Source organism: Rana temporaria, chromosome 1 (assembly GCF_905171775.1).
Source record: "Rana temporaria chromosome 1, aRanTem1.1, whole genome shotgun sequence".
In the NCBI taxonomy this organism is placed as follows: domain Eukaryota; kingdom Metazoa; phylum Chordata; class Amphibia; order Anura; family Ranidae; genus Rana; species Rana temporaria.
Window position 1 is genome coordinate 386,315,070 of NC_053489.1, and position 14,454 is coordinate 386,329,523.

The 14,454-nt window shown below is 41.6% G+C and overlaps 1 protein-coding gene across 13 annotated transcripts in view; it reads right to left on the reverse strand.

Moving 5' to 3' along the window:
* Positions 1-10,682: 10,682 nt before the first annotated feature.
* ADGRL3 (adhesion G protein-coupled receptor L3) overlaps positions 10,683-14,454 on the reverse strand; it is a 1,059,382-nt gene continuing 1,055,610 nt past the window's right edge. For 6 of the 13 annotated variants that reach the window (XM_040322560.1, XM_040322545.1, XM_040322548.1 and 3 more), the window contains one exon: positions 10,683-12,708. In XM_040322560.1, the coding sequence (XP_040178494.1) occupies positions 11,909-12,708 (800 nt within the window). In that variant the 3' untranslated portion in view covers positions 10,683-11,908. The remainder of the gene's footprint in view (positions 12,709-14,454) is intronic. The other 7 variants (XM_040322562.1, XM_040322558.1, XM_040322551.1 and 4 more) reach the window with 4 other exon arrangements.

Here is a 14,454-nt window from a genome sequence, read left to right on the forward strand (position 1 = left end):
CAGAAATTGTCCAGGGAAAGAAAGAAGAGTTAGGATGGTCTATAGGGGGTATGGAGCAGTCAGGGAAACCATATACAAGTGCTTTTTACCTATCAAGTGCATGGAAGCCCTATTGGATGAGGAAACCAGATCTGACAGCAATAGGCAGATTGTTATCAGAATTGGTGTCCCCTGGATAGAAAGGGATACATGAAAGAAGGAAGAGTGAGGATGGTCTTTACGGGGTACGGAACAGTCAGGGAAACCATATACAAGTGCTTTTTTACCCATCAAGTGCCATGGAAGCTCTATTAGGTGGGGAAACCAGATCTGATAGCAAAAGGGAGCTTGTTATCAGAATCGGTTTCCCCTGCACAGAAAGGGACAAATGAAAGAAGGAAGAGTGAGGATGGTCTATACGGGGTACGGAGCAGTCAGGGAAACCATATACAAGTGCTTTTAACCCATCAAGTGCATGGAAGCCCTATTGGATGAGGAAACCAGATCTGACAGCAATAGGCAGATTGTTATCAGAATTGGTGTCCCCTGGATAGAAAGGGATACATGAAAGAAGGAAGAGTGAGGATGGTCTATACAGAGTATGGAGCAGTCAGGGAAACCATATACAAGTGCTTTTTACCCATCAAGTGCCATGGAAGCTCTATTGGGTGGGGAAACCAGATCTGATAGCAATAGGCAGCTTGCTACCAGAATAGGTTTCCCCTGGATAGAAAGGGACAAATGAAAGAAGGAAGAGTGAGGATGGTCTATACGGGGTACGGAGCAGTCAGGGAAACCATATACAAGTGCTTTTTTACCCATCAAGTGCCATGGAAGCTCTATTGGGTGGGGAAACCAGGTCTGATAGCAATAGGCAGCTTGTTATCAGAATTGGTTTCCCCTGGACAGAAATTGTCCAGGGAAAGAAAGAAGAGTGAGGATGGTCTATACGGGGTACGGAACAGTCAGGGAAACCATATACAAGTGCTTTTCACCCATCAATTGCCATGGAAGCTCTATTGGGTGGGGAAACCAGATCTGATAGCAATAGGCAGCATGTTATCAGAATAGGTTTCCCCTGGATAGAAAGGGACAAATGAAAGAAGGAAGAGTGAGGATGGTCTATACGGGGTACAGAGCAGTCAGGGAAACCATATACAAGTGCTTTTAACCCATCAAGTGCCATGGAAGCTCTATTGGGTGGGGAAACCAGATCTGATAGCAATAGGCAGCATGTTATCAGAATTGGTTTCCCCTGGACAGAAAGTGTCCAGGGAAAGAAGGAAGAGTGAGGATGGTCTATAGGGGGTATGAAGCAGTCAGGGAAACCATATTCAAGTGCTTTTTTACCCATCAAGTGCCATGGAAGCTCTATTGGGTGGGGAAACCAGATCTGATAGCAATAGGCAGCATGTTATCAGAATAGGTTTCCCCTGGATAGACAGGGACAAATGAAAGAAGGAAGAGTGAGGATGGTCTATACGGGGTACGGAGCAGTCAGGGAAACCAAATGGAAGAAGTGGTATCTCGCACCAATAAAGTGAAGTATATAAAAAGAAATATATTAATATGACATATATATTAGTGAATAGGCTGCTCCCCTGAAATTGAGACCAAGGTCAAAAGGTCAAAATTGGATAATAGTGGTGTGTAAAGGGGGCGCTCTAAATTAATTGTGTAATTTGAATAAACAAATGATCAAATAATCCGTCTGTGTCAATAAACAAAAATGGTGAACAAAATAATATATACAATAATTGAATAATACAATAAATTGGAATAAGAATATATATAATATAAAAAAGGGAGAAAAGTTGTAGTGACTAGATAAATAAAAAATATATAGATAAAGTCCATTCAAAAATTATTTGGGTGAAATCCATTCAAATATGTCCTAGGCAGATTAAACTGAGAGGACAATGTTGAAAGTTCATGTGAAAGGTGTCGTCCTCCACCAAGAAAATATCCCCCAAAAGTGCACTAATGGATGGCTTCTTACCACAAGACGTTGACCTGATTGTTTAGAAAAGGTCACATAAAGCGATTGGTCACTAAACCAGTTGAAGGATTCAGCTGTGTAGCTATATGTCTCCTAGACTCGGGTACTCTCATAAAAGAGGGAAAAGGAGAACCGCCATAGTAAAGTATTGTTTATTAAAATATACCAAAAAGATAACAGCGTAGCCAAATGGTCTCTTACTTTAGTAGTGCCTGAGACCCGGCACTGAGGCTAGTCGGCAAGGCAGATACACTGCAATGAAGGTTCCTCGCTGGGGAACTGGCGTGTGAGATGAAATTTCCTCGCTGGAAAGACAGCGTGCGTCCCAAGCACGGGAGCCAGCGGGACCGGAAGTGCATTGTTCGTACGTAACTAGGCGCCTCGACGTACGTTTCGTGGTAAACACGTCGTCAGGAATGGTGCTGACGACGTGTTTACCACCTAGTTACGTACGAACGACGTACTTCCGGTCCCGCTGGCTCCCGTGCTTGGAACGCACGCCGTCTTTTCAGCGAGGAAATTTCATCTCACACGCCAGTTCCCCAGCAAAGAACCTTCATTGCAGTGTATCTGCCTTGCCGACTAGCCTCAGTGCCGGGTCCCAGGCACTACTAAAGTAAGAGACCATTTGGCTACGCTGTTATCTTTTTGGTATATTTTAATAAACAATACTTTACTATGGCGGTTCTCCTTTTTCCTCTTTTATGAGAGTACCCGAGTCTAGGAGACATATAGCTACACAGCTGAATCCTTCAACTGGTTTAGTGACCAATCGCTTTATGTGACCTTTTCTAAACAATCAGGTCAACATCTTGTGGTAAGAAGCCATCCATTAGTGCACTTTTGGGGGATATTTTCTTGGTGGAGGACGACACCTTTCACATGAACTTTCAACATTGTTCTCTCAGTTTAATCTGCCTAGGACATATTTGAATGTATTTCACCCAAATAATTTTTTAATGGACTTTATCTATATATTTTTTATTTATCTAGTCACTACAACTTTTCTCCCTTTTTTATATTATATATATTCTTATTCCAATTTATTGTATTATTCAATTATTGTATATATTATTTTGTTCACCATTTTTGTTTATTGACACAGACGGATTATTTGATCATTTGTTTATTCAAATTACACAATTAATTTAGAGCGCCCCCTTTACACACCACTATTATCCAATTTTGACCTTTTGACCTTGGTCTCAATTTCAGGGGAGCAGCCTATTCACTAATATATATGTCATATTAATATATTTCTTTTTATATACTTCACTTTATTGGTGCGAGATACCACTTCTTCCATTTGGTTTCCCTGACTGCTCCGTACCCAGTATAGACCATCCTCACTCTTCCTTCTTTCATTTGTCCCTGTCTATCCAGGGGAAACCTATTCTGATAACATGCTGCCTATTGCTATCAGATCTGGTTTCCCCACCCAATAGAGCTTCCATGGCACTTGATGGGTAAAAAAGCACTTGAATATGGTTTCCCTGACTGCTTCATACCCCCTATAGACCATCCTCACTCTTCCTTCTTTCCCTGGACACTTTCTGTCCAGGGGAAACCAATTCTGATAACATGCTGCCTATTGCTATCAGATCTGGTTTCCCCACCCAATAGAGCTTCCATGGCACTTGATGGGTTAAAAGCACTTGTATATGGTTTCCCTGACTGCTCCGTACCCCCTATAGACCATCCTCACTCTTCCTTCTTTCATTTGTCCCTTTCTATCCAGGGGAAACCTATTCTGATAACAAGCTGCCTATTGCTATCAGATCTGGTTTCCCCACCCAATAGAGCTTCCATGGCACTTGATGGGTTAAAGGCACTTGTATATGGTTTCCCTGACTGCTCCATACCCCCTATAGACCATCCTCACTCTTCCTTCTTTCCCTGGACACTTTCTGTCCAGGGGAAACCAATTCTGATAACAAGCTACCTATTGCTATCAGACCTGGTTTCCTCATCCAATAAGGTTTCCATGGCACTTGATGGGTTAAATCAGGCGGTGAAGAGCGATCCACATTTTTTTTTGCTTTTCAGAGGCATTTTATATCAATGTATTGCCTCTTCCTCTTAATATAACCCAATAAATGCCGCATGACCACATCGCAGTGGTGTGCATGCCCCATGGACCTGCAATGCACACTATTGCATCATGGTAGTGCGCCATTTAAAGGGTTAAATCAGGCGGTGAAGAGCGATCCACATTTTATTTTTTTTGCTTTTTAGAGGCATTTTATATCAATGTATTGCCTCTTCCTCTTAATATAACCCAATAAATGCCGCATGACCACATCGCAGTGGTGTGCATTACATGCAGTTGTGAGCTGATCACAGTGCAGCCACCATTCACTTTGCATTAGAGCCCCATGGACCTGCAATGCACACTATTGCAGCATGGTAGTGCGCAATTTAAAGGGTTAAATCAGTCGCAAGCCAGGCACATATCGCTCTTTCAATGTTGTGCCATTAGCTGTATAAGGGGGCAATGAAACAAGGAGAGACAGTGGGCGGAGCTGGAGCGGAGTAAACTGGGAGGCTGGAGGGGCGGAGTTGCGATCGGCTACAGAGGCAGAGCCGGGAGGAGCTGGTCTGCATCAGGCTGGAGGGGCGGAGTTCCGATCGCAGCCGAAAGCCAGGGGAAACAGGTTTCCTTGGGGAAACCAACTTCGATACAACAGTGCGCATCCACGAGATCGAGCGGTGGATGCTGGGACAGCATCCACCGCAAATAGGAAGTAGCTCCTTGTGGGAATCGAGCGCCCAAAGCCAAGATGGCCACGGGACGCAAACAAGAATAAAAGTATTTATTATGGACGGAATAACAGCGGAGGGGCGGCCAGACACCGGAAACGTGAGTTTAGCACAGCAGTGCTAATACATATTTGAATAGCCCATAAAAAAAAACGATTAAGTCGTGGGAGGTCCGCTTTAAGTTGGCGTTTGGGACCAGTGGAATTAGCCGAGTTGAATGTTTTAGGGGGTACTACTGATGTTGACCCCAAACTCCGCCTGTCTGCCAGCAGGGCTGGTGTATCCTTGGAATGCCCTGTAGCAGAAGCCGCTCCCCCCTTAACTGGGGAGTGAGTAGTGGGCTTTGGGGGGTTGGAAAAAGCGATCTAATTTGGCTGCTGCTACCTGGCTACCCTTCTCTTTGTCCTTGTCCTTGGTGGACCTTGTAACAGGAGCCCCCTCTACCTGAGACGCATTTTTGGACATGGTAAACATACGGAATGAGGAGTAGGCGATACTTTTTAATTGGCTTTTAGCCCGTGTATGCCAATTGGACCAAAAATATAATGAGCGTCTCTCAAGAGGATAGGCAGCCTCCAGTGATTGATATCATACAATGGCCATAAGACTCGTATCCCATAGGAGATGTGAGTTGTTACCAGTTTCTATTTTGCTGAGTTATTGATTCTTAGATTTTATAATTAGGTACTTAAATGCCGCACCCTGCTTTTATAGTCTCCCTTGGTTTTAGCTTTCTTCCAAAGCAGTCCCAATTAAGCAGGGGAAAAAAAAAAAAGAAAAAGAGCAAACTTCGCACCTCTCTATCTAGAAGAGGGAAAGAAGAAAAAATGCATAAAGTGCTTGATGCTTAAAACCGATTGACTCTTTTCCTTCAAATAGCAGATTAGTACATAGTTCAGTGCGTATAGTGTGAAATGTTTATTTTGGGTTACTCACACATGCAGTTTTCCACAGCCCCCCTCTAGCACCAATCGAACTGCAAACTGTCCGTCCCTTTAAGGAATAAAGTGCAATGTGCAGACTGCTATTCAAAGCTATGGTTCAGTTCAAATAGTTTAAGATGTCACTGCTTCACTGGCGTGCATACTCAATAACATGTGCTGCTCACTCCGTCCTTTTTGAGGGATAAAGTGCAAAGTGCAGACTGCTATATAGAGCTATGATTCAGTTCAGTCAATTTAAGGTGTCACTCATATACTGATAAGCATACACAATATCATATGTTGCTCACTTCATCTTTTTTGAGGGGTAACGTGCAATGTGCGACCTGCTGTGCAAAGCTATAATTCAGTACAGCAATTGTCACTCATTCACTGATGTGCATGCACAGTAATGTATGTTACTCACTCCGTCCTTTTGGCTTTTCCTCTTGCAGGGTACACTGTACATTGTTCCCGTTCTCATTGGTAGTAGCTGCGCTGAGCCAAGGCAGAGATCCCCCCGCCTCACTATCCACGCTGCCAAGTCCAAAACGCCCCCCCCCTCCGCTCTCCACAGCGAGAGGTGTTGACAATAGAGCCTCCGGGCAGCGCACCAAAGATTCTTCTGGGGTTCGCTGGAGCGGTCACGTGTCCCCACGTCAGCTGACCGCCCTCCACCAATCCCTCGCTCCTGCCTACGATTGTGTACCCACAGGATACGAGGGGGGGTCCCGCACAGCCTTAACAGAACGGACGAGTGCGAGTGCACTAAAACCTCACGGAGTTGTTTCTCCCTTCTCCAAGGGGCATGTGTTTTGATAGCAGGGATCAGCAGGCTTAGCGGCGGTTGTTCAAACCATGATATGAATAGAGGATTTTAGGCTGCATGTTTGGGCCAGTTAGGCAGTGGAAGACACGCTTCTCTCATCACTCCTCACATGCCGCTCTCACGCCACACACCTCCACGGCTCCGGTTATATCTAGATTGGTCCATGTGGATCAATCTGGATTTATCCCTGCGAGGTCCACGGCATTAAATATCAGGAGGCTTTTCTTGAACATTCAGCTCCTGGTTGAGAATCCGGGAAATAGGGCGATCTTTTCCCTCGACGCTGCCAAGGCATTTGACAGCGTGGAGTGGAAATATCTTTGGGCTGTGCTTCATAGATTCGGACTGGGGGAGGGCTTCATCAAATGGATAAAACTTTTGTACGCAACCCCAACAGCGAGGATTAGAATAAATGATATGTTGTCGGAGGCCTTCCCTTTGTTTCAGGGGACTAGGCAGGGGTGCCCTTTGTCACCCCTGCTTTTTGCCCTTGCATTGGAACCCTTGGCCTCTAGGATACGGGAGTCACCTGACATAGTAGGATTTAGACGGAAGCATAGAGAGGATAAATTGTCATTGTACGCTGATGACGCGTTGCTGTATCTGGGGGATACGGATGGATCCCTGCTTGTGGCAATGCAACTAATCGAGCAGTTTGGAGAGCTATCTGGTTTTGCCATTAATTGGCATAAATCGGTGCTTCTCCTGCTGGATGATCTCCCTTCAGAATTGCCGGACAGTGTATCCAGGATACAGTTGGTTGACTCTTTTAAATACCTAGGGATAGTTGTAACTAAAGACCCAACAGCTTATGTGTCCCTCAACATTAAACCTCTCTTACAAAAGTTTAAAATTAAATGCTCTGCCTGGTGTAAATTACCCTTGTCTGTTACAGGACGAGTAAATTTGACCAAGATGATTTGGGCCCCACAACTGTTGTATGTCTTACATAATGCCCCGGTGTGGATTCCTAAGTACTGGTTCCAACGTATTGACTCCCAATTTAGGTCCCTAATTTGGAACAATAGAGTGGCCAGAATACAACTTACTACCCTACAGTATCCTAAAGACCAGGGTGGAATCGGCCGACTGTGACTGACCCCTCTAGAGCTTTACTCATAGACCCTGGCACTTCGTATTCTGCATTATCTCATATGGAGATGGGGTTCCCTGCTGCCCCTGCAACGTGTCCTACAGTCTGTCTTTTTAAAATACTGTGGAGTAACATTAAATGGAGAATAGGACTCACAGGTTTTTTACCTAGTACACCCATTTGGCGTAACAGGTTTTATGCTGAGCTTGTCAAACTTTGTGGTTGCTCTCGATAGGAGGCAGCTGGAGTCAAATACTTGTTCCAAATCTTTGATGGGGTGAATCTTAAATCTTATGAGAGGCTGAAAGAGGAGTTCCTTTTATTGGGTGATTCCCATTATCTATACATTAGGCTGAAACATGCAGTTAGATCCCAGAGAAATTGTTCATCCCTGCATTTGGAGGACTCCAATTTCTGGGTTCTGTCTTTGATGAAACAGTGAAGAGGGGTATCATCTCCAGAACCTACATACAGCTGCTAGCTCATATACAAGCGCCTGATGTTCTGCCCTGTAGGGAGAAGTGGGAGAGAGATATTGGGTCCATTGACGGCGAGAGATGGGAACAAATATTTCAAGCTGGTCCCTTAGTGTCAGTGTCAGCGGCACAGAGGCTGTCACACTTGTTCATTCTCCACAGGTGTATAGGACTCCGGTACAACTACATCGCTGGGGTAGGCGTGACACCCCCATATGCCCTAAGTGTCAGGCTCATCCGGGAGATTTTCTCCATATGCTATGGAGGTGCCCCAAACTTGTGAGATATTGGAATGCAGCGGTTGTGATAATTAATTCTACATATCAAGTTCAGTTGCCTGTGAATCCACTGGTGTGCTTGCTCGGAGGTTTGGACGAGGACTTGTATTCTTCTCCTACCTATATTGCCCTGATCAGATTACTATATTTGGCAAGAAAGCTCGTGGCGAGATATTGGCTGTCTACCCGAGTTCCGGTGAGCCGGCAATGGATCCAGGCGGTGAATAAGATTCTTATACGGGAAAGGTATACATACTCTCATAGAAAATCTCCAAGAAAGTTTGAACAAATTTGGCAGTGTTGGTTGGGTTCCCCGGAAGTAGCTCCTCCACAACTAGTTCTTAACAGGCTGCTACAGTCCTAAGGACTTAGACGGATTATTAGGATCCGGACGATTCTTAAGGTCATTGGACAAGGGGTTAACGGGTCGGGTGACTTGAGTAATGATTAGCGGGTATCTTCAGGTTTTAGCGGGTTTATGTTTTGCTTTTGTTTTTTTGGTTTTACTGTTTTATCTTTTTGTTCCTTCTTTTGGAAGATATAGCGAAGGGCGAGGTGGAAGTTGTGCATGGTACTTATTTCAGTAATAATACTGTGGTTGTATTATGCTCCTTGTTTTTGTACAACGTCAATGTATTGTATTTGGCCTTTTCTTTTGGATGCTCAATTGTAATGTTTGTTCCCTTTGGCCTCTTTATAATAAACACCTTTTTGATTTAAAAAAAAGATAAGACACACAAGGAAACACCTTAGTGCGGGTCGGCTTACGGAACCCGGAAAGGACCGACATCTCTGCTGCTTCCACAGACTCTTACATCTTTAGAGTATCTCGCACTGCGGTGATAAGATCACCTACCAAAGCCCTCTTGTGCGCTGACCCGAAGACGTCTTTTCTGTCCGACTGGTCTCAGTCCGCATCCTCAGACACATCAGAACCAGGGCCATGAGCCGCAGCTGGGCCCGGCTCCGCATCAGAGTTGCTCCCAGAGGATTACGGGGGGAGGGGACGCTTTTAACCCCCCGTGTTCCCACGCGTCGCTTCCACCTTGGCAACAAAGGCCTCCAGGATCACCAACATAGCATCCACCGATACAGCGGGTGCAGGGGCACTGGTTGCCAACTCAGGTGTTTCAGGGGGAGATGCGTCCGTTTCTGGCGCCATGCTGACCAACGCGCCTGACACACAGGGACTCCAGGCAAGGTAACAACACCCCACCCTCTTAGCTGCCGCAGAGATGAGGAGCCCCCCAGAGGACTCACCACTCTAGAAACGGTCACCGCACAGCTGCCGTCCGCCTTCCATCTGAGGTGCTTTTTCTACAGCCGCCTGTGTCAGTCTGAGCCTCCGCAGCGTGTGTCGTTAATTTGCGCCGGTTAAATGAGCGCTAGATGCCAATACTGTGCCTTGGGTGCATCCTGGTAAATATATATATATATATATATATATTTTTTACAGGTGTATCTAATGAATAGACCCCCTTCATCCCTACCACTACCTTTCCTCTTCTTCCCTCCCAGGGAGGAGATTTAGCTTTCCTACTCATATATGGACTCTGTAGGCAGTTTAATCCTTATCTTCTCTCTTTTTTTTTAATCAACCCACCTCATTGCATTCATCTCTCTCCTCTTACTTACCTGTTTTTTTTTATTTATTTTTTAATACCATGCCGGTTCAATTCTTGCCGCTTTTCCCCTCTATTATAGATGCAATGCACCTTGTACTACTATGCTGAATTATCATGTACTGTATATTTGCTGTCTGAATTGTATCCTATTGGAAATTGTGAAATTTCTGACACATTTTATATGACTGCTTTATATCTTTTGACTCCAACAATACGATTTTGTTACACTACTGACTGACAACTGTAAACTTCAAGTTTGTGATGTGACAGTCTAAATAAAGAATTATGAAAAAAAAAATGTCAAATAAAGAATGCATATCAAAAAATTATATTTAAAAAAATATATAACATTTATCTAAAACCATTATAATTTCTCTTTAAACACACCCAGATCTTGCAATTTTAAAATTTCCCTCTTGTCTATGTGTCTTCTGATTTAGCTTCTTTAACATGAAATTCTCCCTTGGCAATATCTGTTGGGATTTGCGTGAGTTATAAAAAAAGCTTTTAAGAACCTTAAGAACATGAAAGATCAAATTCCTTCATCAGGGTTCATGTGGGACCTTCTTCATCTTGCCATAATGACACTAGGGAAAATAACAGACCTGGTGACATTAGGTAATACAGTACAGTGATTTTGCTCACTCAAAAGGTTATATAAGTCTTAAATGAAAAAATAATAATACAACTTTGGCATGATAAGCATTGCTGCACTCGTTATGGTTACATCCTAGAAAAAATATTTATTTTGTTTAGTATGAGTAGATCTGCACAGTTGTGATTTCTGAACATTAGGAAATTCAGCACCGCAATACTTCAGCATCACATTATCAGTTTGTTTGTTTTCTGCAAATATGTAATATATATGGCAATTTATATACTTTTTGTTAACTAAGTTTGTCACTATAATAATAATTTCTGTAATAGTAATAAAAACACCTTTTTTACCATAAGTTTTACTTTTAAAATCATTGTGTTCATTTTTTATTAATAAGTGAACATTTGCTTTATAAAATCTAAAGGTAAATGGCAAACATAGGGAATCGCTTCTTGCTTGAGACAAAACTTGTAAGACAAGCAGAAAAAAAAATTTGATTATTTTCCACTACATTAACAGGGACACGAATTTCAGAGAAACAAAAAGCATGTGCAATGCTAGTATCTGTACAGCACATAAAACCTTTAAATTTCTGCCATTAGTTTTCTTGAATTTGTTGGTATAGTTGGTTAATACAGCAAAACACAAATATATGAAATTAGCATGTGATTCTAAAATTCATTTTAATGTTGGGTTGGTTGCATTTTGGTTAACTTTGGATATTTTGATCACATCCGCAAAGAAGCATAATGCAACCTTGATTGACAACCAAAATATATAATTAGATTTGTCTTAAACTCTGATTGCTATAAGTCAGTCATCAGTTTAAAGGTGTATTGGTCTAAACCATGGGTGAATACTGAACTGAGCAGGCAGTAGTGTTTTTCATATCAATGGTACCAAACAGAAAACAGATTGCTTTGCCAAGATTAAGAAATTCCTTGGCGTGGTGTTCTGTTGTTCTTTATAGGTACTTTAGCCAAATGCAGTATGCACCAGTGTTTACCTTATATGGACCATTACCCTTTAAATTAATGTTGTCCAGACCTGAATATGTCAGAGCGTTATAACTCATCTAGAAACTAGAAACACCACCTAGTTCCTTTATACAGCATAATAAAGAAGGCCACAAAGAGTGCCGTTAAATGCTTTGTTTCATTAACATAATGAAGTCTATTTTGGGATGAAAATAGAAACAAAATGTGAGCATTACATTGGTATCCTGTACACAGGACTAAAAATGCCAGTTTAAAAAAAGTCTTACAGCATAAAGATTTAGGAGCACACACAATATTATTTCTTAAAGTAAATCGTAAAACAGTTTAACAGGTTTTTTTCCCCTTTGTATATTCTATAGACTCGTGACAAGGTGAGCTGGTCCTTTGCAGTTTTCTTCAATTGGAGATTCATCTTTGTTTGGTGAGACTATGAATCCATCACTGCTTCCCCGTCCTAAAGGGTAGTAAGTGTGAAGCTGATGGATGTTATTCCGGTTGCCCAAATTTGGCATGCTTTTGTAGTATAAATCTTCTGAATCCCTAGTTTTGGCTGGCGAAGAATCAGTCTGAGTGCTAGTGGTTATGCTTCCTGTAACAGCGATGCCAGTTAATGTAGGCATGCTGGTATAAAGAGAATCCTTGTTTGGTGATTGCATTGCGTCAGTGTGCTCATTATTTAACAAGGGGAAAAAACTTTCATTGTTGTCTGGCGGAATCTTTTTCCTGTTAAAGTTAAGAGGCTGGTGACTGTCAGCAGGGTAAACACGTGAGGGCAGCAGTGGGGCATCAGACTCCTCATGTATAAGTTCTATGCCCATTATCTCATCATTGGTAAAAGAGGTGGCATCATCAAGGACAATTGATTCATCCTCTTTTATATTGTTTATGTTATTTATCAATTTATTCACCAGATTTCGACTTTGTTCACTTGAATGCTCATGGTTGTTCATATAGGAAGGTATATAGTTAGAAGTAAGTTCCTTCAAAATTTTTTTTTCTAAGGCAGTCTCTTTGTGGTTAAAGCCACGGTCAATAATTTTCACGCAGTCAGTAAGGTATCCTCCAGCTGCAATGCTATAACTGTTCACATGGTTACCATTCAGTGGTAGAGTATCCATGACACTTGTATCCCTGGCATTGTTCAGAAGTCCCTCTGGAAAAAAATACAAACATGCCTAATGTTAGTATAAACTTTTTTTTTTTGCAATGTTACAAAATGTATCAGAGCTAGTCTTTCACTTGTAAATGCAGCAATTAAAAGTCACACATTTACTTCAAATACTACTCATGACTGAATTTTAAATGTATTTAAAACATTTGCATTCTTAATACATTTTTAGCTGTAAGTGCAAGTTTATTTATGAATATATAGTAAAGTCTAAAAAAAAAATCTAAACATCCACCCTTAAATGTTTTAAGGGTCCATATAATGTAATGGGACATCCATGAACAGTGGAGCTAAGTGTCTAGTTGCCCAGCTAACAATTATTTCCACTGCAGTTTAGAAAAAGAAAAGAAAATAACCACTAATCACTTACTGTCAGAAACATCACTAGTGATATATTTTACTAAAAGTTATATTTCTTCATACAAACCTGATTTTGCGTTAATAACCAGTAAAGCTAATGGTGGCAGTAATGGCATGAGTGAGATTTTGATAAATACACTTAACTCATTCTGTAGACTGCCCAATAGTGTCAATACACAAGTATTTAAGGCATGCCGAAGTCTGGTATTTAAAAATGTATGCTCTTTAATTGGTAAAATCTTTTAAGATGTGCAAAATGGTTAATACTGTATAGCAGGGGTCTCCAAATTATGGCCCATGGGCTAAATCCAGCCTTCTAGGGCCAGGGGCACATCCTCAAAGTAGGCCCACTGTGCTGTCACAAAGGTTTTACTTCAGGTCAGCAAAAGTTAACTTCTTCCCCCAATCTCATGTTTGCCCCAGCATTCACAGGAGGACAAAACTTCCTTCATCCAGACCTACTCTGCACCCTGGCTCCCACCCTGCAGCTACAGCAAGGCTCCAAGTTAAATGTATTTATTTGTTTCAATTCCTTTCATTTATTTATAAAACTGATTTTTTTTTCAGCCTATGAATATTTGTAAAATATACAATGTGGCACTCCAACTAAAAAAGTAAGGAGACCCTTGCTGTAAAGCAATAAGCCTTCAGATGATAAAGACATCAAAACAAAAATAGCTTCGTAGCCTACCTCTTTTTATGCCCCAGGACATAATGTTGGTTTGGCAGCCAAGCTAATAGTGTTAATAAGCCACGAAATGTGGCCCCTTTCAGTAATGACTGTGATTGCTTGCTATAGCGGTCAGTAATGGAAACAATGTAATGTTTGTGTTAAATTATTGTGGGGGTCAGATACATATTACAGGCTTTGAAAAAGAAGGGGGCGCTAAACAAATGTGCATATATGAGAAAATAAATACTTCTATGTGAAAATATTCCAATCTCCAAAATGAATTAATTATATTTCCAGTACTATATTTATATATCCTTAATATACATCCTTAATACAATATGATAAACACATTTACAAAAAATATAATATTTCACAATAAAAAATATATTTTCCACCATAAAAATATCCCATCATACAAATATTAGATGTGTATATAAAAAAAATCTGTCCAAAAACAATTTAATATAAAATGACAGTCTCCTTCCTGTGTTTTGTAATATTTACTTTCTTCAGTGTGTACTGCACCTCCAGTATAATCATGCACACACCCTGTGAGATGGAATGCCTAAATAAATCACCAGAACAATTGGACCTTCAGCCATACTCAAACAATGTGCAGTGACAAGTACAGGTGGGTGGAGTTTTTCCGTCTTCACCCTCCTATTAGGAAGCAATATATACAATTTAAGACTACAATA